General features: G+C 54.1%; 1 protein-coding gene across 2 annotated transcripts in view; it reads left to right on the top strand.

Annotated features, from left to right (window-relative positions):
* The first annotated feature begins 3,792 nt into the window (after positions 1-3,792).
* Positions 3,793-25,878, top strand: part of RSPO4 (R-spondin 4) — a 40,400-nt gene continuing 18,314 nt past the window's right edge. For both annotated transcript variants that reach the window (XM_058563030.1, XM_058563031.1), the window contains exon 1: positions 3,793-3,988. In XM_058563030.1, coding sequence (XP_058419013.1) covers positions 3,910-3,988 — 79 coding nt within the window. In that variant the 5' untranslated portion in view covers positions 3,793-3,909. The remainder of the gene's footprint in view (positions 3,989-25,878) is intronic.

Here is a 25,878-nt window from a genome sequence, read left to right as displayed (position 1 = left end):
CTTTCAATGGGTGAATGGGAAAACAAACTATAGTACATCCACACCACGGACTACTACTCAGCAGTAAAAGGCAACTATTCATATGTGCAACAACTTGGACGAATCTCAAGGAAATTATGCTGAGTGAAGAAAGCCAATCTCAAAAGGATATATACCGCATGATTCCATCATATAATATTTGTGTAACAACATAATTATAGAAATGGAGAACAGATTAGTGGTTGTTAGGGGTCAGGGTGGAGGGGAGGGAGTGGGTGGCATGAGGGAGTCTAGTGATGGTCCAATAGAGCATCTTGAGGTAGTGGTGGTTACACCAAGCTATACATGAGATAAAGTTACATCCCAGGAAACTCTTCAATCCCTCAAACTGGGACAATTGGTCACTCAAGTAGGGGCCATCCTGCAGCCCTTGCTGCTCTGAGGAGTAGTTTGGGTTTCACTTGGAAGAAAATCCAGGTCCTCTGGCTGCTTAGGAAGAAGAGCTTGTAGGGGTCACAGCCAACACAGGCAGGAGCTCCTGCATCACTGGGGCAAGAATGAGAGTGGTTCAATGTGGCTGGCTGGCCAGAGATCATAAAACTTTCAGTTTTCCTCCTGAGCACATGGCTAGACTATATTTCCCAGCCACCCTTGCAGGTAAGTGTGGTCACATGACTGAGTTCTGGCCAATGGGATATGGGGGGACATGCTCTGTACCTCCCATAGGTGGTCTTCCATGCCTTGACCCTTCTGCAGTAAGCTTTAAGCCATGTACTGAAGAGAGCAGAGCACAAGCTGGAAGTAACCTGAGTCCTGGCTATCCCACGGGGGAGAAGGATTTGCTGATCAGGAACACATCCTACGAGCATAACATGTTGCAGCCATCGTACCCATCTTCATCTGTTTGTGACAGTGTTCAGCAGTTCCTTAACTGACTGCTGGTGTGCACACCCCCTAGCCTCGATGTCCTCCCTGGACACCTATGTTGGGGGAGGGCGACTGGATGGCAGGCTGGGATTCTCAGACAGCCCCCTATAGCTACAGAGAACCCAAGACCCTCTGAGCATCTCAGGGCGGGGTGGGAGCCTGAATTCTGGCTCTTAGAACCCCAGGAATATCGGATTCTGAAGGGACTGGAGGGGCTCTCGGAGAACACAAAATCCCCTCTGTGCCATTGAACTAATGGGGAAACTGAGCCTACGAGAGTAGGAGGTACTTGGGGAGCCACAAGGAATCAAGGGATGAGTGGCCGCTCTTCATTCATTTGTTCATTCCACAAATATTTATTAAGCACTATATGTGTCAGGCACAGGGATAAAATAGAAGATTCCTGACCTCATGGAACTCACAGACAAGCAAGTTACAAACATGAGCAGGCCAGGCAGTGCCCGGTACCAGGGAGGGTAAAGCAGGACGAGGGGATACAGGGAATGGATGGTCTATTTTATCTGCAGCAGTCAGAGAGAGCCTCTCTGAGCAGGTAACCTGAGAGGAGACAGGCCCTGAGGATATCTGAGGAAGAATTTTCCAGGCAGAGGGAACAGCAAGAAGCCCTGCTGAGGACACACGGCAGACAAGTTTGAGAAACAGGAGGAGGCCTGAGTAGCTGGAGCAGAGGGAGTGGGGGGAGAAGGGGTGAGAGGCTACAGAGCTGGGTGGCTGTTGAGTGGCCCCAGCCTCTGCATGACTCACGATGCACAGTGCTCCGCCTCTGCTCACCTGGGGGCTGTCCTGCTCTGCACTTTGGAGACCTCAGGACTGGGGATGGTTGGGTAGGGGCTGACTTTCCAACTTCCTAAAGCTTGATCTTCGGGGGTCACCTTATTTCTCCAAGTACCTGAATTCCATGTATGAGCTGGGAGACTCCTGCATCTGGAGAACTCATTCATGTATTCTTCATTCATTCATTCTACAAACATGCTGAGTCCTGTTCTATGTGCTAGGCTCCAGGGACCCAGATACGACCTCATCTCTGGACTCAAACAGCTGACAGTTTAGAAGGAGGGACAGACACATCTATAGTTACTACAGTTTTATCAAAGCTGCGATAAAGCGATTGTGGGAGCCCAGAGGAGGCACTAGACCTGGCCTGAGAATCAGGGAAGGCTTCCTGAAAGAGGGGCAGATCCAGGGCTGGGTCCCGAATGAGTTAGTGGAGAAGGGGGATGGGCTGTAGGCCAACATTCCACAGAGAGGCCACACATGAAAGACTCAGAGGTATGACAGGCCTGGAGGTGTTTGTGAAATACCACTCCACAAGGAGTGGAGATCTCTGGGATTAAAGGGGTGAGGGGTGCGGTGGTGGGGAAGACTGAGATCAGAGACGTCAGAACAAGAGGGTTTTGTAGGCCATGATGGAGGGGACCATGCTGGGACACCTGGATGCCCATCCCACTTCTGTCTTAGACTTACTGGGCTACCTGGGCTAGGCACTCCCAATCCCGAGGCCTCAGTGGCCCCATCTGTGAAATGGAGCCATCTGGGTGGGATGGCTCTGACATTTCACCGAGATCCCCAGGACGTTGTCTGCCAGTGTTCACGGAGCTCCACAGAAGAATGGCCAGGCCAGGGCTGCCTCACTCCCCCTGACATACCTTCACATGTCCTCATTGCTCAGGGAGACTCCCTAAGGATGGGGAGAAGGGCTGGAGAGGACACACCAGCGTTTACCTTCCTTTGCTTTTGGATCAAACCACACACACACGAAAAAGGAAGGACAACTGTTCAGCAAGAGAGCGTCAAGGGTAAGGTCCCCTGTGCCCCAAGTAGTGGCTAAGAGGGTGGGCACTGGACCCAGACAGACCACTGACCTGCTGTGTGGGCTTAGGCAAGTCACTCTGCCTCTCTGAGCTCCACCCCCCCCACCCCCCCCCCGCCCCGCAGTGGGACTAATCAGAATAGAACATCACTGGGTTGTTTTGAAGATTATATTACGTGTAAAGTGCTTAGCACAACACCAAGCACAGAGGCCTCAAAACTGAGAGCTAGCATTATTATTATCGTTATTGTTTTTACTGGGCAGGGCGACAGGAGGCCGGCGTGTGCTGTTTGTTGGGTAGGAGGAGGGATTTGGCTCCAAAAGGGTTAAAGTGGAGCCAGCTGCTCCCAGTCCTGTAGATAAGATTGGAGGAAACACAGTCCAGGTCCTCAGCCCCTTCACAAGCGAATTTATGAGGTGCTGGTCACTTGGAGTCAAAGACTAGGGGCTCCCCCAGGCTGCGCCGGAAACATTCAGGGTCAGTGGCCAGAGGGGACTTAGGAATCTCTTGAAAGGCGACAGAGCAGAGAGGGCACAGACCAGACGGGGGTCGCGTCGAAGGAAGAGGCCGCGAGTAGGGGAACGTGAGACAGAAAGACAGAAAAGCAGAGGAAGCGAGGCAGCGGCCCTCACGGGCCAGGCGCAGGAGAAAGGAGATACAGAGAAAGCAGGAGAAAGAAAATCGGGGGCGGGGAGTGGGGCGCAGGGAGGTGCTGAGGGCAGAAGGATGGGGGCCACCGGGCGTCCGCACCTGTGGTGGTGGGGGGGCTCTGTACCTGTGTCTGCCTGGCCGGCGGTGGGTGTGTGAGCAGGGCAGTGCCGGGGCGGAACGACGCCAGACCGCGGACTGCGGGACAGACCGACCTCCCGGCCCCTGGCCTGGGCGACCCCCGCCCCACCGCGCGCCGGCCCCCAGCGGGTTAACGCGCCGCCCCCGCCGCGCCGGCTCCTCCCCGCCGGGGCAGTGTCGCGGCTCCGCCGACGCCCTCACTCGACCTGGCGGCCGGCCCCCGGGCGGACGGAGGGTCCCTGACAGCGGGACCGAGCCCGCGCCCCGCGGATGCGCCCGGCGCGCCCGGAGCAGCCCCCGCGCCCGCCGCGCCGCCGCCGGGTGGTCGCCGGCCGTCGGGCCTCCCCGGGGCCCCCGCGGGCGCCCGCCCCAGGCTGCCCAGATGCGGGCGCCACTCTGCCTGTTGCTGCTCGTCGCCCACGCCGTGGACATGCTCCCCTTGAACCGAAGGAAGAAGCAAGGTACGAGGGGCAGCCCGGCAGGGTGGCTGGGCGGGCGCAGCGGGACAGAAAGGGGAAGGGCCCCTGGGGCATCTGCCTGGTGCCCGGCGCTCTGGGCCATTGACTTCTCCCGAGAGCTCTCAGTTCCACTCTACAGATGGGGACACTGAGGCCCCAGGGCACCCACTGAGCAAGCTAGAGCAGGGAAGCTCTCCAGGGAGGAAAGGGGCTGGCGGGGCTTTCTCACTGAGCCCACTCCCTATGGTAGCAGCATTGCTCGGGGGAGCAGGGCGGCTCTGTGCAAAGACAGAAAGCCCCAGGTGCCGGCTGGAGGGCACAGGGATGAGGGGACAGAGTCAGTAGCTTAGAAGCCATCCCAAGCATCGGTGCTGAACCAGGAGGTGACAAAGAGCTCTGGGCTGGGAGTCCATATGCCCCAGTAGGATCACCGACCCTGACACACTGTGTCACCTCAGAGAAGTCGGTGATCTTTGGTGGGGCCCCCTCGGGGGAGGGCATGAGCTGCAGAGGTCAGGGAGACCTGAGACCTGAGTTCAAGTCCATTTATTTTGGGGGTGACCTGGAAGAAGTCCAGCCCCTCCCAGAGCCTCAGTTTTTCCATCTTGGCCTCCTCTGGCCACGGGGAAGATGAACAAGGTTCAAACTATAAACGTACCTGGGGCACTAAGCCAGGGAACCCTTGCAGTCTCACCTTGGCGTCCTATGTCACCGCCCCTCACTACCAGAATCAGAACGTCCTCAGGAGGTGGGTTTGAGGCTGTCCCTGCAGAGCCGGGGGCGGCAGAGCTGGCGGGGCCGAGGAGGGTGAGCCGGTGAGTAAGTCTCCTGCCTGAGCCGGGCAGCCATTCGGCCTCTGGATGCCTGTTTGAGAATCAACAGTTGAATACCCACCACTGTGCCAAGGGTTTTCCATGCGCTGTCTCGTGGAATCCTGCTACATCTTCCTAACATAGGGGTCATCCCATTTTCTAAAGCCACATGCCAAGGCTCAGACAGGTTAAGTAACTTGGCTAAGTTCTCCAGCAGGTGAATGGAAGACCCAGTGTCCGCTGTCTTTCCAGTTCTAGTGTTAGGTCTGAGCAAAGCTACATAAGAAAGAGAACAAGAGTCTGCCCTCTGGGGGCTTCTAGTCCATTAGAGAGAAAAGCCGTACATGGACACAGTCCCTCCTGGAGTGGAGCAGGAAGCAGTGAGGGGCTATGGGAGAGCTGGGAGGTGGGATTGGGTGCGGCAGGGAGACTACGGCCAGAAGGGCTCCAACCCCGGTGAGACTGCACAGAGGGACCCAGGGAGTGGAGAGATGGGTGGGCTTCAGTCAGCACGGGGAGTTTGGGACTTCTTGGGGACACTCCTCTGTGAATGGCCCTGGTATAGAGGTTAAGTATATGGGCTCTGGAGTCAGCCTGCCTAGGTTCAAATCCCGGCTTCCCCGGGTATCAGCTGAGTGACCTTGGGGAAGCCACTTTGCCTCTCTGAACCTCGGTTTACCCATCTGAGAGTCTTTTAGAAGATCTCTAAGGTCTTTCTCAGTTCTAAAAAAGACCAAAAAATGAAAACTTTCTCTTCATTGACTCCTCTTTAACATAGGAGTGGTAATCTTAAGTATCCAGCTCACAGGGCCGATGTGGGGGAGACGAATGAGTTACTGTGTATCTTAAGTGAGTAGCCGGGTACACAGGCTCCTAGTGGGCACTTGCATTAGTCATTCTCACTTCCTGCCTATTGTGTCCTTGGCTGCTCGTAACAGCCTAGCAGAGGGAGGAGGTATGCTTGTTTTCTGGATGAGGAAACTGCTTCAGAGAGGGAGACTGATTTGTCCAAGGTTGCACATAGCGAAGCAGGCTCGAATCCCAATCCATCTGATGGGACGCTGAGAAGATGTCTCCTGAGCTGTGTTGGTCTTCCCTTCTCGGAGCCTCAGTTTCCCCTTCTCGGAGCCTCAGTTTCCCCATCTGAAGAGGAGCTGGTTTAGATCTTTAAGGTGCTTCTTAGTTCTAAAACAAAGAATAAAGGAAATGAAAAATTCCAAACCCTCCCCTGTCCCCAGCTCACCCCCACCCCCCGTTGCTCAGTGAGGAGTTCAGCACGGCTGCTCCTGACACTGCCCAGTTTGGTGGTTGATCTCCTGAGTCTGGGACGCTCGCACGCCCAGCCCTGTGTCTTCCCAGAGAGAGGCCTGTGGCTCCATTTATCAGTTGCGGTGGAGACAGCCTTGGATCTCAGTCCCACCCCGACCCCTTTGTACTGTGTGGCCTTGGGTACGTGGACTCCCCCGCTCCTGCCCACAGCCTCAGTTTCCCCATTGGCACTGGAGTGGGGGCGGGGAGTAGAGAAACTCTTCCTGTAGCGTATTCTGCAAGGTGGTCATAGGAGTCCTGACCAAATAGGTTTGAGATATGCTGGGTTTAGCAGATTTCTTGACTGCAGGACTTATCAGAGCTTTCATGGTGAAGAGGCTGGGAATAGACAGCAGGACTTTTCCCAAAGTAATTACACACCAGAGACCATTTTTCATAAGACAGCTGCTTGGAGAATTCCACACAAGATCCTTGAGTGTCTTACCAGCTTTGACGTTCTGGTCTAACTTTCGCAGAATGTGTCCTGAAGGTACCCGGGTATTACAGTGCTTCTTTCTTCCTCCTCCCTCCCTCCCTCCCTCCCTTTCTTCCTTCCTTCCTTTCTTTCCTTTCACTTGTTCATTCAACAAGTGTCGCAGGGCAGCCCCTGTGCCAGGCCTGTGTTGGGAACCTTGGGGTGCTGAGGTGAGGAGCTGCTGGTGTGGAGGGGTGCCCCCTCCCTGCCCTCCCTGCCCGACTCGCTGGGCCAGCGGCCTCCCGGTCTGAGCCGTTACCCTCAGGGCCTGGCTCCCGCAGACCCGCGCTTCCTCAGCACCGGCGTCGCTGTTGCTTGATGAAACCCAATTTTTCTGTTTCTAAGACAAGAAAGAATGAAAGAATAGGCTTGAGAAAGGTTCTTGGATCTCAAGTGTCTCTTACAAAACTACATTTTAATTAACTAAGGGTAAACGAGTCAGAACCAGATGGGGACATTTCTCTTGAAATGTGCTGGGGTGTCCTGGCAATGGGACAGTCGGGCAGAGTGAGGGGTCTGTGCCCCCCACCCCGATACGGAGCCTCATGTAGGCATCGAGGAGAAGACAGGCCATGACTGACTTTCCCCAACATCCAAGGCCTCCTGGGGAGGGGGCTTGGTGGAGGCGAGAGTCCCCCACACTTGCATGGTGCTTCTAGATCCTTCTAGACCTGAGGCAGCAAGGGGCAGAGGGCAGAGCTCAGGAATTCACATAGCCCTGGGTTCAAATCCTGAGCCCTCTCCTGCGTAGATGTGTGGCCTGGGACAGGTTGCGTGCCTTCTCCCATCCATGGTCCACATCTGTGAAATGGGAACAGGTGTAGCTACCTCTTTGGTGGTTGGGAAGGTCCCCCACAGTCCCAGAGGGAAGGTGCCGAAGGCATACAGTAGGAGCTTCATAAGGATTCAGCCACTTCTGCCTCCCATTTGACGGCAGAGCGTGATGCTCCCTGGACTGGGGGGCGGGGGGTCCCTCGTGGGTTGAATCTCACCTCTGCCCTTCTCCCCTCTCTGAGCCTCTTTTTCTTTATCTGTCAGAGGACCGTGGCAGCACCCACTGCGGAGGCCTGTTACGTGGAGTGAATATAATAATTCTCTGTAACTGCAAAGCCCTGTGTGGATGGCCGGGAAGGTGGGACCGTTCCCATGCATAGACAGGGAAACCGAGACCCGGCAAGCAGGTGCCCAGAGCTGCTGGCAGTGGCAGAGATGGGGGAGGACCCAGGTTTCTTGTCTCCAGGTTGGGGCTGTGGCTGGGCAGAGAACAAGGTGTGCCCTCTTAAACACTGGTGTCCAGGTGACACCAGGGAGAAATGCAAAACGGACTCGGAAAGGGCAGGATAGGGGGCGATAACTGCCTGCAGAGGGCTCAGGGAGGTGCTCTGTGCCTCAGTAGAATGCTACTCTGGGCAAGTGTTTCTGCCCCTCTGGGCGCGGCTTTCCTCATAAAGTAGGGGCCACTTGAGAGAAGGGAAGCAGAATAGTTGGCATACAGTCGGTGCTCAATAAACTGAGCTCTACCCGCCCGCCCTCTCCCTCTGCAGCCAGTTCTGGAGCCAGGCTCCGGCTCAAAGGGGATGCTGTTTTCACCTCACATGGCCCTCACCCCTGGGGGGAAACCACCTCCCTCTCCCATAGATGGAAACCTCCCAGCCCCAATCCAGCCACCAAAGGAAGCCCTTGAGGCCACTTAGTGAGGGCCCGCCCTGTGCCAGCAGCTCTGCGTATGGGTTGTGAATCCTCACTAGGACACTGCCTTGTGTTACACCCATTTCCCAGATGAGGGAAATGAGGCTCAGAAAGGGGCAATGACCTGCCCAGGAGCTCCCGACAGCTGAGCTGGGGTGTGGACCCAGAGTTCTGGAGGCTTCAAAGACTGGGCACAGAAATAGAAATGAATCCTGTTAGTGAATTGCCAAAGGCTGCAAGGTGGAGGCATCTGAGAGGAGCCTCATCAGAGGGGTAGCATTCAGGATTTTGCCAGGCAGAGGTGGCAGCAGGGTAGGGGAGGGAGGGGAAGAGAGGGTCTGGTCAGGTAGGAAGGGTCCGGGGAGCTGTGTGGCCAGAGGAAGGGGAGGTCCGATTGCACACAGGGCCAGAGTCCAGTCATGGAGGGCCTCGGATGCCGCTGGCCTGTCACCATCATCACGAAGAAATATTTATTGAGCCCCTCCTCTGGACCAGGTCCTGGACTAGGTGTTGATGAGGATAGCAGAGATGCACTCCACCATCCCTGCCGTCAGAGTGCCCAGGGTCTCCTTGAGATGCCAGGCACGGAGCCTGACAGATTGACAGGGACAGGACCCGGTGCCCCCAGCGCAGCCCTGAGAAGCAGGTTGGTGGTGCTCCTAGTCACAGCAAAGGAATCTGAGGCTCAAGGAGGGGGCGTTTCTTGGCTGAAGTGTCGCTTGGATACGGTGACCTTACTCATTTTGTTCGCCTGTCTTTTCTGTCTATTGGTCCACTGTTTATTCATCCATCCTTCCATCTTTCCATCCTTCCGTCTAGTGAACAAACTGAAGCTTGAATTAATTCAAAGTTTTTCAAACTGAGGTTTTCCACCTATCAGCAGATCAGGGAAGTAAATTTAGTAAGTGCAGCCAGCGTTTTTGAATGAAATGGACGGAATGGAATGGAATAGAACCAAACAGTAAAGAATAGAATAAAATAGAGTGAGGTCGGCAAACTTTTTTTGTAAAGGGCCAGATAGTAAATATTTTAGGCTTTGAGGGCCACACATGATCTGTCACATGCTCATCTTTGTTTTTGTTGTATTTTTTTAACAACCCTTTTAAAATATTAAACCATTCTTAGCTCACAGGCCATGTACAAACAGACTGTAGGCCAGATTTGGCCCATGGGCTATAGTTTGCCAACCTCCTTTTTAGGAAATATCAGAGTGCATTGCAAGTGTTAAGATTAATTATTATGAGAAATGTGTTTTGGGTTACATATGTATGTGTGTACCAGTGGGTGAGCATGCGTGCACATGGGTGGGCTATGTGTGAGAGTGTGTGAATGACTGTGTGTGTGATCTGTGTACTCTGTGTGTACTGCTATAAAAATGTAATTTTTACCATTGTCAAAGAAGTGTGGAGGCCACTGTATCAGCTGAGCCCAATGCAGTCCTCACGACATCTCTAAGAGGCGGGCTCTAGGAGGGTCCCTATATTATAGATGTGGAGACTAAGGTCCAGTGCGTCACAAAGCAATAAGCATATGAATCCCGGGAGTCTGGCTCTAGAGCTCAAATGTGACACCAAATTGCCTCAGTCAGAAGCAGCTGCCCCCGACACATTTCGCAGGTCCTTAGTTCATGTGTGTTTTTCCTAATGGCCCTGAATCTGGTGGCCACGTCCTTCCAGAGGCGTATGGATTTCAGCCCCTGGAAGGTAGAATGATCCATCGGGGCCCTAAATATATCCTCCTGTGTCAGACACCCCTGAGCAGCCAGTGAGCACCAGACATGGCCTGGTCTTTCACACTGATCCTCACCCCAGCCCTGCCAGGTGGATATGGTGGCCCCCTCGCCCCTTACAGAAGAGAAAGCCTGGTCCAGAGAGGGGGGACTGGCTTGTCCAAGGTCACAGAGCAAATGTGTGTGTGTGACCAGGTCTTCCTGATTCCAGAGCCACAGGAGCAAATCCTGCCTACTATGCACTTCTCCAGAAAACCCATCTAATGCCGCCATTAAGCCCTCTCTCGTTTGCACAGTGCTTTACAGTTTGCAGAGCAGTTCACTGTTCATTTTCTCTCTGGAGTTCTGGAGAAGGGTTATAGAATAATGGAACGTTAGGGCTGAAAAGGCCAATTTAGATCTTGAGACCAACACTTGTCAAAATGGAGCCTCAAGCAGGGAAGCACCTCACCCAAGGTCCCCCTGTGGTGGGTGGAGGTGAGGGTGCGGGGGAGATCATGGGGTGAGGGCGGCTTTGGGTAGGTAGAAGAAAGCAGCCTGCTCCAGAGCCTGAAAGTCTGGTTTAGAGCCTCTCACAGCCTCAGTTTCCTCATGTGACTTGGGAATGCTCTGCCTGCTTTGCTTTCTCCCAGGTCGGGGATAAATGTCAGACGAGAGGAGGCAACCAAGAGGGCTCTCACAGCTTGAAGGCTGTCTGTCGAGCTTTCTTCACAACCAGAGGCCAGCCCGGGGTTGGGAGCCTTGTAAGGGCCTCTGGAGTTACCTGAGTGCCACATAGGGTCTGTGGCTCGGCTGTGTGGTTCCAACCTGGACCTGGCGGAGGCCTGGGACGGACACAGACCCACCATGGCCTCGAGGCCTCGGGCTGTGGACACTGTCAGGACACAGAATGGCCCGGGGCTTGGTGGACACCCAGGAGCACACTCCTCACCTATGTATCCACACAATATATGTTCCTAAACACACACACACACACATATATATATATATTTCTTTCTTTTTTTAAAAATCCTTAATTTTCACTGGCATCAAAGGTTTAGAAAAGTCTCTTTTTGATTGGGTTTTGTGGTTGAGCATTTACTCTATGTCAGATATTACCTGTATTATTTTATTTTATTTAACAATGTCAGGCACTGTTCTAAGTACTTTATACATAGGAACTGATTAAATTCTTCTAATAAACCTATGAGGTGGGTACTATTATTATCCCTATTTCACAGATGAGAAAACTGAGGCGCAGAGAGGTTAAGTAACTTGTCCAAGGTCACACAGCCAAGGTTCATATCCTGCCTGGTCCCAGAGCCCAAGCTCTAATACTGAGCTCAGCTGCCTCCCAGCCTTTTTTAGTCCTCACAGCAACCTGTGAGGGGACTGCTTTTATCTATATTTTACAGAGGAGGAAACTGAATTAAGAGAGAGGAGCATTAGTTGAAGTATGTGAAATTCCCATTTTTGTAGGTTGAAAACAGCCCAATATTAGCAATTTGTATGTTTCAGTCTAGTAGGTTGGCAAAGTTAGTTTTGCAGAACCACGATTTAAACCCAAACACTTGGTCCCAAAGCTTGGGTGTATGCTGGACCTTCTCCCAGTGCATCCACATAATAGCCTATGAGGTGGTTTGATCCTGTTATTCCACAGGGAAGGCCCTCCCAGCTCAGAGAGGGCAATCGACTTGCCAAGAGCACACAGCCAGGACGGGGAGAGGTTGGAATGTGCCCCCAGGGCTCCACGGGCCAGAGCCTCCTTTCTTGGCCCTGTGTGACGGTGAGCACCAGCCAGGACACACACGCCCTTGGCCCCCCCCTTGGGGTTTCCTTCAGGTCCCACGGGGAATGGTGTGGTCCCCATCGCTGGTGGGTGAAGCTGAGTCCTCTCGGTGCTGCTGTGCCAGGCTGGGCCACCACTGCCTGTCCTAGCATGATTTCTTTCAGTGATGCCATGTGATTCACAGGGTCCCGGCTCTGTGGCCTGTGGTGGGGACTCCACTTCCCTGTCGGGGGTGGGGGTTCTGTTTCACCAGCTCAAAAGAAAGGCATTCCCATGCCTGAGGGACCCAGACCACAGGGGAAAACCACTCCCTTTCGCCAGAAGCCTTCACTTTCCCTGAAGCCTGACGACAGTGCCCACATCCGCAGGGGTGGAGACACACAGAGAAGAAATGTCACGGCTGCCCTTCCAGAAACTGCTGTGGGGTTGGCAAGTGGGCACAGCTGTGTCTAGCGAGTCCCAGACGAGCAGTGGGAGGCCGGCAGGCTGTCACGAAGGCCGTGAGCTCTGCCACTCACTAGCCGAGTGACCTCGGGCAGGTGGTCTCTCCCCTCTGTGCCTCTGTTGGCTAATTTGCAAAATGGGGCATGAAACGAGTTCCTAGCACGTAGGGAGTGGTCAGTTAGCGACTGTGAAGAGTGTCCAGCGCCAGGCGGGAGTGTGGGGTTTGGGCTGTGACAGGCCTGGGCTCAGCTCCCAGCCATGGCTACTGCCACACTTGGGGGAAACTATTTCCCTCCTGGATCTCAGTGCCGTCTCTCAGTGCGATGGGACCATCAGAGCATCTACATCATACGCTTGTCCTGAAGATCATGGAGACGATGCATGTAACCCACCTGGGAGACAGTCGGTGCGACTGTCATGCGTGAGAGAACGGTCATGCGTCATGGGGGTTGGCTCTTTCTAGTGTCCAGAACATTCCAGCCTGATGTCAGACATGCCCCTGCCTCTGTTTGAAAGTCCTCAGCAGACCTAACTCGTCGAAAGGTTACTTTGAGAAGCCCGGATTCAGAGGATAGGGTGGTCCTGAGTGCTGTGTGACTGTGGCCCAGTGACTCACCCTCTCTAAGCCTCTGTTCACTCCTCTGTGAGAGCAGCCCTCGGAGGGTACAGTGAGGATGGAAGGGTGTGTGTGTGTGTGTGTGTGGTGTCCGCACATGATAAATGTATAAACGATGCGATGGCTGTTTGTGGATGAGGCCGAGGTGGAGCTGATGTCCTACCCTCTGCCCACAGCAGGCTGGAAAACCCCATCAGACGCTGCCTTTGGGATATGCTCTTGCTTCCTCCTCCCCTCCTCCCATTCTGGCAGGCATTTGGGTCCATCGGACTCCTTAATTCACAGCACATCATCAGCATCCGTCCCACAAGACCCTGCTCTCGTGTTGTGTTATTTTATTTTTCTTTCTTTATTTTTTAAGTTGTTACAAATTACCGATTTTTTATTTTACTCAAAATTTATTTCACTTATTTTTAAATTTCTTATTTTTATTTTAACTTAAAATGTATTTTATTTATTTTTATTAATTTTAATGTAATTTATTTAAATTCACTTTATATTTTTTATTTTGTTGTTCCGTTTTATTTTTCTAAGTTATTTTTAATTTTTATCATTTAATTTAGTTTTTAAATGCTATTTTATTTAAAATTTTTAATTAATTTTAATTATTTTTATTCAATTTTTATTCCCCTTATTTTAAAATTTTTATTTTGCTTTTTAGTTTTTTTCATTTTTTTCTTATATTTTATTTTTATTTTGCCCACTTTTTAATTGAGTGTCCTGAATTTTTCTTGTCAGTGTATAGGACTTCCTTGTATTATTTACGTATTCATCCCTGTTGATTTTTTTTGTGTGTGTGTGAGGAAGGTCAGCCCTGAGCTAACATCTGCCAATCCTCCTGTTTTTGCTGAGGAAGACTGGCCCTGGGCTAACATCTGTGCCCATCTTCCTCTACCTTATATGGGACGCCACCACAGCATGGCCTAACACAGCATGGGCGCCCCGGATCTGAACCTGTGAACCCTCGGGCCGCCAAAGTGGAGCACGCGCACCCAACCGCTGCACCACCGGGCTCGCCCCCCATCCCCTGTAGATTTGGACGTTGAAGATCTCGTTCTTGAGTCTGAAACCCATCTGCTAACTTTGTCCTTTGGAGAATATAAATCGTTATTTATGACACTGTTCATGTCGTCAAATCCCTTGAGGTTTTTTGGGGGAGCGAGGGGGTTCTTCTGCCATATGGCCTAGGCTTTTTGGCTTTTTGACCTTATAAAAAGTGTTTATAAGAAGGTTTCATAAGAAGGGTGTGAGCCCCAATTCTCCATCCCTCGAGCGGACCCCGCTTCCCATGAGCGATTCTCCCTTGACTAGGGTTGATGCCCTGACACAGCAGCCCCGCCCTTCCTGAGGACACTGCTGGACTCTCAAATGCGGCGCCGCTTCTCTGCTCACCCTCTTTCCTGACGGTGCCCCGTGCTGCATCCCAGTCAGCACACATCTGTCCAACTCCTGCCGTCAGCCGGCCCCTGTCCTTGGGGGTCCCAGACTGACGGAGGAGGCAGGCCAACAGCGTGAGTTTTAGTTAGAGTAGGAGCGGTGTCAGCTGGAGAGCCCTGCCACTGGAGACAGGTGAAGTGGGCTTGAAAGGCCCCCCGAGGGGGCTCAGTCCTCCCTGTGGGCTGAGCATCCCAGTCAGGCGCTGACATTCTCCCAGGGCGGCTTTGGCTGAATCGCTTCAGTTTGTGGATCATCTTATTCTCTCACATCAAGGAGCCTCCTGCCCACCCCCCCAAAAAAAAGGAAAGGAAAAGAAAACAGGCACTCAGGACATTTGTGCATAAAGCGGACTTTATTAAAGGTCTGGGGAGTCTAAGGGCTCCATCCTGCAGTGCAGACGGTTTCAGACTGGAGACGACTGAGTTGGTCCTCTCTCCTCCCGCCATGGCCCGCTGATGTTGCAGAGAATAACTCCTCCTCCTGTCTGTCCCCGCAAACAGCTTGGGGCTCATCTCTGGTGGGCCTTGGGCCCTGAGAGATGTATGGCTTTCAATGGCACTTCTCTGCTTTTGGAGAGCCACCAGGCAGGAGTCAGCAGGGAGGGGCAGCAGGTCACCAGGGAGGCGTGGCCCCCAGCAGTTAGGAGCTTGGTGTCTGGTTTGCATCCCACCTGACTCCTCGCTGTGAGTTCTTGGGTCAATCACTTCACCTGTCTGAGCCTCAGTTTTCTCATCCATGAAGGTGGGGTAAGTGTAGCCCCAGCTTTGTAGGGCTGTGGTGGGTTAGAAATGATATAACTCGAGGACCTGGGTAGCACAGCGTCCTGCACGTGCAGACACGCAGCCAGCGTTAGCCTCCTTCTGCCCGTTTGCAGTCCTGGTCCCTCAGAGGGTCTGCCAGAGCTGACAGAGACCAGCAGCCCTGCCTGCAGCTGCTCATCTTGGTTCCAGCCCTTAATCCTGGTTTTAACTGGGCCAGAAGGATTATGGTTCCCATTTTGCAGATCAGGAAACTGAGACCCGCTGACAGTGGGTGCAGAATTCCCAGGCCCATGCAAGCCCTGGTCTCTCCGATCACCTGGATTTCAGTTCGGTGGAGATAGTACCCCAGGGCCACAAGAGGTTTCCAAGGTAGAGCCAGGATCGTGGAAGCCCCCACCTCCCTGTGTTCCTGCTGCCCCCACCACACACCATGCCTGTCTTCCCTTCTTCCATTCAGCTCCTCCTACCGGCATCATACCATTTATTGAGCACCTACTGTGTGCCAGGCACTTGGTGGGCATTACCTGCAACCTTAGGAGATTGGACCCATTTTACAGAAGAGGAAAGTAGGCCCACATAGGTGACGTCACTTGCCCAGGTTCCCATAGCCCTTGTAGAGTCAGTTGGAAGCCAGGGTGGGGCTCTGAAGCCAGGGACCTCTTTCACTGTGCCAGGAATTGGTGAGCTAAACCGGGGCAGAGCACAGGATAAGGTCGGCTCCCATTGGTGAGTACTTGGCAGATGAGCTGGGCACACAACCAGGTGCTCTGCAAGTTACTACCTCCCTTTACCCTCCAGGGGACCCTTGGAGAGCACCATTCCTATTTTGCAGATGAGGTGCTGAGGCTCAGAGAAGTCAAAGGGCCTTCTAGGGTCAAGGTGGCAGAGCTGGGATTCAAACCAGACTGTGTGTGACCTGGGCTTCTGCCTGCCCGGCGCTGCCTCCCATCCCCCCATTTCCTGGGGCTGGGCATTTGGTCTGGGGTCCTGGCCTGGAGAGATGTCACTGTGACACCACTTATTCTCAGCTTTGAGTGACTTAGGGAGCCACCAGGGCCTCGCGTTCGCCCCCAGCTTGGAGGCGGGTGTGCAGCAGATGCAGGGAGCGTAGCTGAATGGCAAGGCTACTTAAAAACAAGCAGGGAACCCAGAACAGGCACCTCGTCCCCACAGCCTGTGAAAGTCAACAGCAGCAGCAGGTCGAGGAGGCAGGACCACAACCGATGGCGGGAGAAGCGGAGCGATTGGGGCGTTTATGGAGGAGGCTATGGGGTAGACATGGTCATGGGATTCTCCATTTAGGTCTCTTTAGAGCTGAGGGCGAGTAACAGATCTGCGAAGCACCAACTACGTGCTACACCACCGACTACGCTATTTACCTTTTAACTCTCATAATTACCCACCAGCAAAGCTTGTCTGTCCTCCCTCCCTGCTCCTCACAGCCACCAGCCTCGTGCAGACCACCTGGCTGCCCACAGGCCTCGGCCCCGGGCTCCTGGCTCCCACTCCTGCCCCTACAGTCCATTCCCCTCAGCACCAGAGGGAGCTTTCAAGGCGGACACTCCTCGGCCTGTACCCATCTCGCTTCCAGGAAAACCCAGCACCGTCCAGACTCCTTCTGAGCCCACACACCCGGGTCTGGTCCCATCCACCCTTCTGATCTCCTCGCCTACTCCTGTCCCTTGGTCACTGCACTCTGGCCTCACCTCACCCTCTTCCGTGCCAAGCTCCTTCCAGTTCCTGGATCTTGGTGCCTCCTTTTCCTGTACGTCTCAGCGAGGCCTTTCTTGGCGGCCCAGGCCCTCCTCCCATCACTGCTAACTTTCATTTACTCCCTGTCATTCTCTCCAATGATCTCTCTTTCCTTGAGAGTGCATATTCCCTGAGGGGAGGACTGTCTTGTTCACTGAAGGCTCCTCAGTGCTGAGAGCGGTGGCTGGCACATAGTAGGCCCTCCACAAGTCTTTGTGGAAGGAACAAGCTTTCCACTGAGTGGGCGATTGTGTCCATCTTACATGTGAGCAAATTGAGGGTACATAACTGTCCCAGGGAGTCAGGTGTGAGCTGGGACGTGAGAGCAGCTTTGTCTGATCCCAAGCCTTGGGTTCCCACCTCTACCTTCTGCCCCTTGCTGAGCAGGACTGAGGGGGAGCCTCATCTATGGTGGGGAAGGGGTGACGATAGGACACGTGTCATTTGGAACACAAGGCCCCAGCCGTCCTCAGCCCCAGAGCAGGTGCAGCGATGGGTAGAGCAGGCCTGGGCTCCCCATTCAGGGACCTGGGGCCAGGCTGTTCACAAGGCCACAGGGAGAGGACCAGCTGGCCAGAGATAAAGGGCCAAAGGCACCCATCCAGAGACCAGGGTTCCAGCCCTGCCCTCCAGTCACCCCCTGTGTGGCTCTGAACAAATGCCTGGATCTCTCTGAGCCTCAGGGCACCGTCTCTAAAATGATATTCCTACCCCCGTGCTACAGATTCTAAACTTTACAGACACTGCCCAAACTCCCTTCGTAAGAGGGAGCTCTGATGCCGTCAGCCTTTTACAGTTTGCCCATCTGGGAGGTCACAAGTAATATTTCATCCTTGTTTTAATCTTCATTTTGAAAGTTATTAGTGAGGTGGAACAGCTCTTCATGTGGTCGCTGGCCCATTCGTCTTTCTTCCTTGAATTATTTGTAATATCTTTGCCCATTTTCCCACCTTGGCTGTTCCTGTTTTTCTTATTGATTCCTAGGAGCTCGCAGTGTACTGAGGATGGTAGCCCTTGGCTAGCTTTGTGTGTAACCGGCTTAGTGATCAGACTGAACATGTTCCAGAGGGTTAAAAACAGAGCATGTGCTTTTTTTCCTTCTAATTCTCTGTTATGTCTCTAAAACCCAATCCTTAATAACTCTGGGAAGATCTCAGAGCTTTCTGGTATTAAAAAGCTCAGTCTAGTGCTAAACTTTACAAACGTAGGTCTAATCCAAAGCTCTGTCTTTCCTCGTCGCTGACGTGGCTCCTGGCTCCACTGATCTGCCCTGTGGGGAGATGCGTCGTACTCTCTCCCTCCCTCCGTCCTCTGTGTGTTGGGGAGCAGAGGGATGGGGAGAGGGACAGCAGCTTCTTACGTCTCTGGTGCTGCTGTGGCCTCACAACTCCCGGCACAAGAAAACGTGGGGCCCGCCACCAGTGAGCAGCAGGGAAGGGGGACGGGTCTGAACGTTCCCACGCCTCCCTCCATGCCCGCCCTCCGTGTGTGGCAGGTGCCTAACAATGGTGCAGGTGTGATTTACTGGGGACGAACATGGGGTCGACCTCTTCTGATCTTCCCAGCTCCCTCACTACCCACGGTCCCCCACAGCCTCTTGCCCCTTTGGTTTGGGAATCTGCAGCTTGGATCAAGTTCGATTGCCTTCTTCAGCATCCAGTTGCCTGGGACAGAGAATTGCCAAATGGTGGCCATGCAGGCTTGCCCAGGCCTGACCCGCCCCTGCTGCCTCTCTCATTCCTTCTCCCCTCTCCCCCCATAGACTTGGGAGATCAGCAAGTGTGTGTTCAGTTAGGGGGTGAAATGCCCATTGCCGTGAACTTCAGGGCCCTCCGATTCTCTCTGAGTGACTCTTTTCCCACCCCACCTGGGTTTAGGGAGTGGGGAAGCGCCCTGCCCTGTCCCAGCCACTGCGGGACAATCCTTCTTGGATCCTCTTCAGACATCGGTTTACACGGGCTGAGGAGGCGGTGGAGGGGGAGAGGTTGGAGGGTGCAGAGATAGTTGCCCCCCCCACTAAGTCCTGGAGGGGATGTCTGGCCCCAATTTCATGCTCAGGAGGCAGTTCTCTTCAGAACAGGGTGACAGGGGAAGGGAGGACTCAGACTTCATTTCTACTCTTAGTCACAAGTTTTGGAGCAGCAAGATAAGTCTTGTTCATCCATTCATTCAACAAACATTTACAGAGCACCCAGTACCCCGACTGTGCATGCGCTGGGCAGTGTGGGTGAGCGAGACAAGGTGCCTGGGAAATTTACCCTCCCAGCCTAGTGGCATTTTATGTATCTTTCTAAAATGCTTCTATAGGTCTATGGTTTGTCTTTTAACTTTGTTTAATAAATCAAATAAAAGCAAAGGGGAGGTTTCTTGTTTCTTGTTTTCACCCGTATATTCCTGGAGTCTAGAAGAGGGCCTGGAACCTTGTAGGCATCCTAGAAATGCTGCCAGATGGATAGATGGATGGATGGGTGGACAGATGGATGGATGGATAGATAAATGAATATTGGACCCTTAGAAACACTGAATTTAATGATCCATTTGACAGAAGGAGAAACTGAGGCACAGGAACAAGGAGGGACTTGTCTGAGGACCCACAGAACTGGGATTAGAGTCCACATCTGGGCCTCTCTCCCTTCTACTGGGATTTGAGAGGGGAAGGAGCCTGTGGGGAGAGACCAGACCAGAATAGAGTCCTTGAAGATGCTCACCCTGTGGCTGGAGGCCCAACCTGAATTCCTGACTGTCTGTCACCCCTTGGAACCTCCACGTCCCCGGGGTGCTGGCTGAGAGGCGGAGGCTGTCCCGGGAACACCGACGGGGCCCGGTGCTGAGGGGCAGACTCAGGCTTGCCTCCGCACCCCTGACCTTTCGACCCCACCTTCTTCCCTAATGCTCGCTGGCAGTGGGGCCCCAGGTTTTCTCTGTGCTGGGAGCTGATCGTATACCCAAAGCTTCCTGAGGGCTTAATTTTATGAGGTGAGGGGTGTGTTTATGTTGGACCTATTCTGGGGGCTAGTTTCTCCCCAATACTTAATAATAACTACCAGTTACTAAGACTGCCTGGCGTTAAATCTCAACTTGCCACTTACCAGCTGTGTGATCCTGGACAACTTACTTACCTTCTCTGGGCGTTACCATCCTTGTGTGTAAGGGGAGACGATAATACCTCAGAGGGTCGTTGAGCCAGAGTCTGGCCGGGTCAGAGATCCACAGCTGCCCGCAGCTCTCCCACTGCTGTGCACCTCCCATCTGCCAAGCCCTGTTCTGACCGTGTCCCACACACCAGCTTACTGAACCTTCACAGCAACGTGTGAGGACAGTCATTATCCCCATTTCACAGATGCGGAAACTGAGGCTCAGAGAGGCTGGTTGGGACTTGAAGCCCGGCCTGTGGGAACCTCTAGAGCCTGTGCTCTTACCTGCTCCACCGCCTCTCCTACTGCCATCGGCACTGTGGGACTTTGGGGCTTGCAGGGTTCTCAGAGATTATCCGAGCCCTTAGGGGCAGCCTCCAGAAGTGGGCAAAGCGGACCAAAATGGCTGGGCTTGAGACGCTCCCCCTCCCCCATCCAGGCCTCCCCCAAAGCGGCTCAGCTCCCACCTGCCCTGTTAACTGAGCCCCATATCAGCTCTTCTCGGGAAAAAGAAGGCTTCCGTGGCTGGAAAAAAGTTTGAAAGCCCTTTATCAAAACCAATCCTTTGTCTTTCTGCTAGGGAAACTGAGGCATGGGGCGATTAGGTTCCTTGCCAAAGGTTACACAATGAGTCTGAATCCATGCCAAGTGAGGAACCACGCTCCTAGTTCCTTGCCCGGAGCTCGGTTAGTCGTAGGACCTCAACACGACCACATGAAGGAGGTCGTTTGTAGAGCAAACGGGTAGACCTGGCGCCTTCCTCAGTTGGATTAATCTTAGGAATCACAGACTTTCCAGTTCTTCTTAGAATCCTGGCACCCACATCCTCCCCAGGGCTCGTCGGGGCTCCTGGTTGAACCAGTGGCATCACCTCTGAACCAGTGGCATCACCTCTGCCCCCCCACCCCCCCATGTATGGCATTGGGTCTCCGGATTAGCCAGACGTGTCCCACCGGGGTCCTAACTGCTGCTCCCCCAACTCAGTCAAAGCTGAAGCTTGCACAGCCTCCCACAGAGTCACAAGAGGCCTCCACAGCCTTAAGCAGCCCCCAGGAATCATACACTCCCAGGGGAGGGGAAGGGAGTTAGCTCAGGATATTGCCCCCCGCAGTGTCACCAGGCACTTTATACACAGCTTCCAGGGCACTTTACAGCAGCCGAGGTAGGCTTAGAGAGGATCAGAGAGCCGAGAGACCTGCCTGAGGTCACACAGCCAGACCTCCCCACTGTGGGACAAAGCTGGGACTGGAAGGAGCCAGAACCTGTCTGAGTCCACTCTCCAGCCCACAAGTACCCATTGAGCGCCTACTGTGTGCCAGGCACTTACTCTGCCAGGTACTGGGGCTACAGCCGTGAGCAAGCCAGAATCAGGTCTGTCTCAGGGAGATTCCATTCTAGTGTGTGGTGGGGAGGGGGGTTGTGAGATCACTTGAGCACCTACTGTGTGCTAGGCACTGTTTTGTGCATAATGCATTCGATCCTCAAAATAGCCCTCTGAGGTGGGTACAGAAGAGGAAACTGAGCCACAGAGTATTTCAGCAGCTTGTTCAAGGCCACACACACAGCAAGCCTGTCCCTATGACATGAAAAGAAAGGGAACTGTCCTCTCAATATTTTTTCAAAAGAATGGCAACCACATGTACCTGACAATTTCATGACAGTTTTACATAGGGGACAATTGCGAGATAATTTCTTACACAATTTCACACACTTGACAACATTATGACACTTTTACACACAAGACAGTTGTGTGACAATTCCACAGACAGATTTTGTGACAGCTTCACACTCGGGGCAGCTTGGTGACAATTCTGTGTTCACGGATCACAGGGCGCCGAGCTCTGGGGAGATGGGTCCCGGAGAAGCCAGCTGGAGGGTTTCACTGCCTCCTCCAGGTCCCGGTCTCAGCCGGCTGCTCCTACCCTAGGGCAGCCTGCTGAATGATGAGGAATCCAGTAACAATCCTTTTTTAAAAAAACTATGATTTTCTGAAGGTCACTGGTGGCTGCTCTGGGCTGCTCGGTGCCCCCAGGGCTCCCACCAGGAACACCAATGTGACTGCTCTTAGTGAGGAGCTAATGGAGGGCAGAATGCCTCTGGGGGGTGCAGGGGGGGTGGGTAGGGACGGGGAAGGCGGAGGCTTGGTTTGGTTGGGGAGAGATGTGGGGCACAAGCAGCCTGCTCTGGACCGTGTCCACCCCCCAACCGAGCAGGAGGCCAGACAGGGGCAGCACGGGGCAAGGCCTTCTCCACGCTTCAACCCCCGGGCACTGGAGTCCTTTTGATGTGGGTCTCCTCTGTCAGCCGCCAGACTGTCACACACCCACTGCTGTCCCAGAGGCACACACATGCTCAGGCACACATGAAGCTGGCCCCTCCCCTTCCCGCCATGCTGAGCTTGGCAGGGACTGCCCCCAACTTGGGCCCCTTGGGAAAATACCCCTCCTGTGAGTGGTAAGAGTCAGGTTGCCCCTTCCACATATTATTGCACCTCCCGTCCATCATCAGGTGTCATCAGTTTGAGGACACTGTCGAGCTCTGCCACTTACATTTGTTGGCCTTGGAGCCGTAGCTTCCTCACCTGTAAGATGAGGGGTAATAACAGCACCCACCTCTCTGCCTCCTAAATGAGCTCTGGGGACAGAGCCATGAGCATCCCCCAGGGAGCTTCACAGAAAAGCAGAATCGCAGGCCTCTCCCGAGACTGTTAGCATCAAATCTACATTTGAGCCCGAGATCCCTGGGCACCTTGTGTGCACGGTACGGTTTGGGAAGGCTGGCAGAGGGGTTTCTGAAGATCACGCGAGTTCATGCACCTGACACCGGGCACCCCACCGTCGGTATTAAACCAACAGCGTGCATGAGAGGCGGCCGTGCCTCCGCTTCAGTCAGCAGCCTGGCGATTCTGATGTGCATTTACATCGGGGGGTCTCCACTGGCTGTGAAGCCACAGATGTGGGTGTGAGCCCTGGCTCCCCCCCTGTACTCCCCGCCTCCGTGAGCCCACGTGGGGAAGAGCATCACCCCTGGAGAGTTTGGAGGGACCTGAAGGACAGAGACCCGGACGTCTCTCCTGGTTGAACACACACGTGCTGATCTGCTCCATGTCCGTTGGGGGAGGGGGGAGAAGGAACGAGAGAGACACACGGTGGGGGGTCAGTCCTGGGACAAGTGTACCGCCACTGTTTGGTCAAGTTCCTGTCTCAGTCAACGTCACATGGACACTGAAGGAGGCAGTGGCCTCGGCACTGCACTGGGAACTTAGCGAGGCCTCGTAAGGGACCTGTTAATCTGGGTGGACGAGTAAAGGAGGCTCAGGGGTGCACTGGCAGCCGGGAGGCGGGGTGGCCCCGGGAGGAAACCTTCGGGTTCTGCAGTCACACGGCCTGGGTCCAACTGTCCCCTGCACCTCTGACTCAGCGACCTCAGGCAAACAGCGTCACTGCCCTGAACCCCACTTTCCTCCTCTCTGAATTGGGTGTGATAACGCACCTAAATGAATTTTACGGCATCTCTGCACGGAATGGTAAGCAGCTGTAAAAAGGAACGAGGCAGTGATGCGCAACACTCACAAGGATCATTTCAGTGAGCAAAGCGGGGGGCTGACCAGTGTGTGCAGGGTGCTGGGCTCTGTTCCTGCCCTCCCGGAGCTCACCTTCCCGTGGTGGGAAAGAGACATCAAAACCCAAACATATCACATACCAGGTGGGGATAAATGAAGAGGAACAAAGCTGGGTGAGGGGGGCTAAAGAAGGGTGCTACTTCAGGTCAGGTGGTCAGGGAGGGGGGCTGAAGAAGGGTGCTACTTCAGGTCAGGTGGTCAGGGGGTCTCACAGGGAAGGGGACATTCCAGCAGAGGCCCGAGGGGGTGGGACTTGTGTATGAATGTGGGAGGGGCATTCCAGGCAGAGGGCAGAGCAAGTGCAAAGGCCCTGAGGTGGGAGTGGTCTCGGCCTGTCTGAGGAACAGCAGGGACATGTTGGCGTCACTGGAGCAGGACAAGTGGTTGGGAGGGACGGGGGAGAACGGGTCAGCGCAGGAGGCACCGGGGCCTCCAGGTCTTTGCAGGGCGCTGGTGGCCTTGGCTGGGGCGGGGGTGAGGGGGTGGTGCTGGAGGGGGCAGGTGACAGCGTCAGGGTAGAGAGAAGTGGTCGGATCGTGGACATCTTTCAGAGGCGGGACTGACCAGTTTCTAGCAGACTGCACGTGGGAATAAGGGAAGGAGAGGAGGCAGGATGGCTCCAAGGCTGTTGCCCATGAGCAGAGCAGCCATTGACTCCTGTGAGATGACAGGAGACACAGGTTTGGGGGAAAAGGATAAGCAGTTTGCACTTTGGATGCCGATTATTGTTACATTTGGAGGGTCTCATCCATTAACCTCTCGGGTCGGGTATGGGCGCCTTAGCAGGGATTCTCTACGTGCTCCTTCTACAAGCTGCCTCCCTGCTGCTAACTCACACACCACCTTGTCCTCACATCTCTCCTCCCACACAGACTAGTCCTGCTCCTGGCCCCACATCTGCCTCTCTGGAGAACCATCCCCATGACTCCAGGCTCTGAGCCCAGCCCCCGCCTGCCTGGGTCCTCCGCTGGGCTCTGAGCCCCGCTGGGTGGACATCATCAGCTTTCATTGCCACGTGTGAGCCTGGTCCTCCCACTAGAGTGCAGGCTCCCTGAGAACAGTTTTGAGAACATTTATTAAGTCATCATTCGTTCATTCATTTAAGAAATAGTTCACGGGCACCTACAATGTGCAAGGCTATGGAAATTTGAAGAAGAACAAGACAAGCTGGGCCCAGCCCTTGAGGGAGCACCTCGGGGTGACTTCCATGCATCTCCCGTGAATCAAGTAATGAAATAGTGCTCATTCATCTGCTGTGAGCTGTGCTAAGCACTTTGCATAGATGAGCTCACATCATCCTCACAAGTGCCTGGGAGGTGGTTGCTACTATTGTCCCCATTTTGCAGAAGAAGAGACTGAGGTTCAGAGTAGTGAAGCCACGTAAGATCACCCAGCCAGGAAGTGGTAGTTCATGAGGCCGGAAAGCTAAGATCACCTCAATGTTCCGCTGCACATAAAGCCCTCTAGGTTCCCCCACCAGCCCCAGGTGCTGAGGAGGGCCCAGTGGGCTGGAGACCTCTAGCCCCGCACCCCTGGGCAGTCTCCAAGCCAGGAGTCATCTCCAGGGCCCACCCCTTGTGGGGGATGGTGCAATCTGCCCCCCAGGCAGGAATGTGCCCGGGGCTCCTCGGAGCCAGCCTCCAGTGGCAGTGACTGTCTCCCATATGCGGCAGTCTCAGTGGGCAGGCGGGAGCCCAGATGTTGTTTATTTCGCTTGGTCATCTGTGACATGTGTCCCCCGCTGCCAGGCAGGGATCAGAGGATGCACTGCCCAGCACTCTCTGCATGGGGCCCTTCTACATCATTCTGGGTCCTTCCAAGGACAGAGCAGGGCCCAGGGCAGGGCCTGGCCCTCCTCAGGCTGCACTGCCTTGGGGTAGGGGACAGTGGTCTGTTTCTCTCCCTCCCTATCCGTCTCACCCCCAAGGAGTCCTTCAGGACAGCCGTGTTAAATCCCAAGTCCACCGTGACACACGATGTTCTCATGCGAGACACACTTCCCTGGGCACACCCCAATTATGAAGAAACTCTACCCCAAAAGTGTTGACATCAGAATAAAAAGTCCTGCACTGATTGCGAAAGCAAGGCCAGAATCCCAAAGGCCCACGGAGGCCTGGCAGGTGGTGACAGTCACGTTACTGAGACCCTCATGTCAGGCCTGCTTAGGGCCTCAAGGGTCTGTGAGGTTGGCCAGTATGATTCCTGTTTTAAAGGTGGGCAAACTGAAACACAGAGAGGTTAGGGTGCTAGTTCAAGGTCACATGGGCAAGGGTGAGGGGCAGAGCCGGGATTGAACCCAGGCAGTCTGGCTCTTAACCCTACTCCACTCTCAAAGTGTGGTCCCAG

Source organism: Diceros bicornis, chromosome 19 (assembly GCF_020826845.1).
Source record: "Diceros bicornis minor isolate mBicDic1 chromosome 19, mDicBic1.mat.cur, whole genome shotgun sequence".
Classification (NCBI taxonomy): Eukaryota; Metazoa; Chordata; class Mammalia; order Perissodactyla; family Rhinocerotidae; genus Diceros; species Diceros bicornis.
Note: the sequence above shows the minus strand (reverse complement) of the source record. Positions and strands in the feature narration are given on the sequence as shown.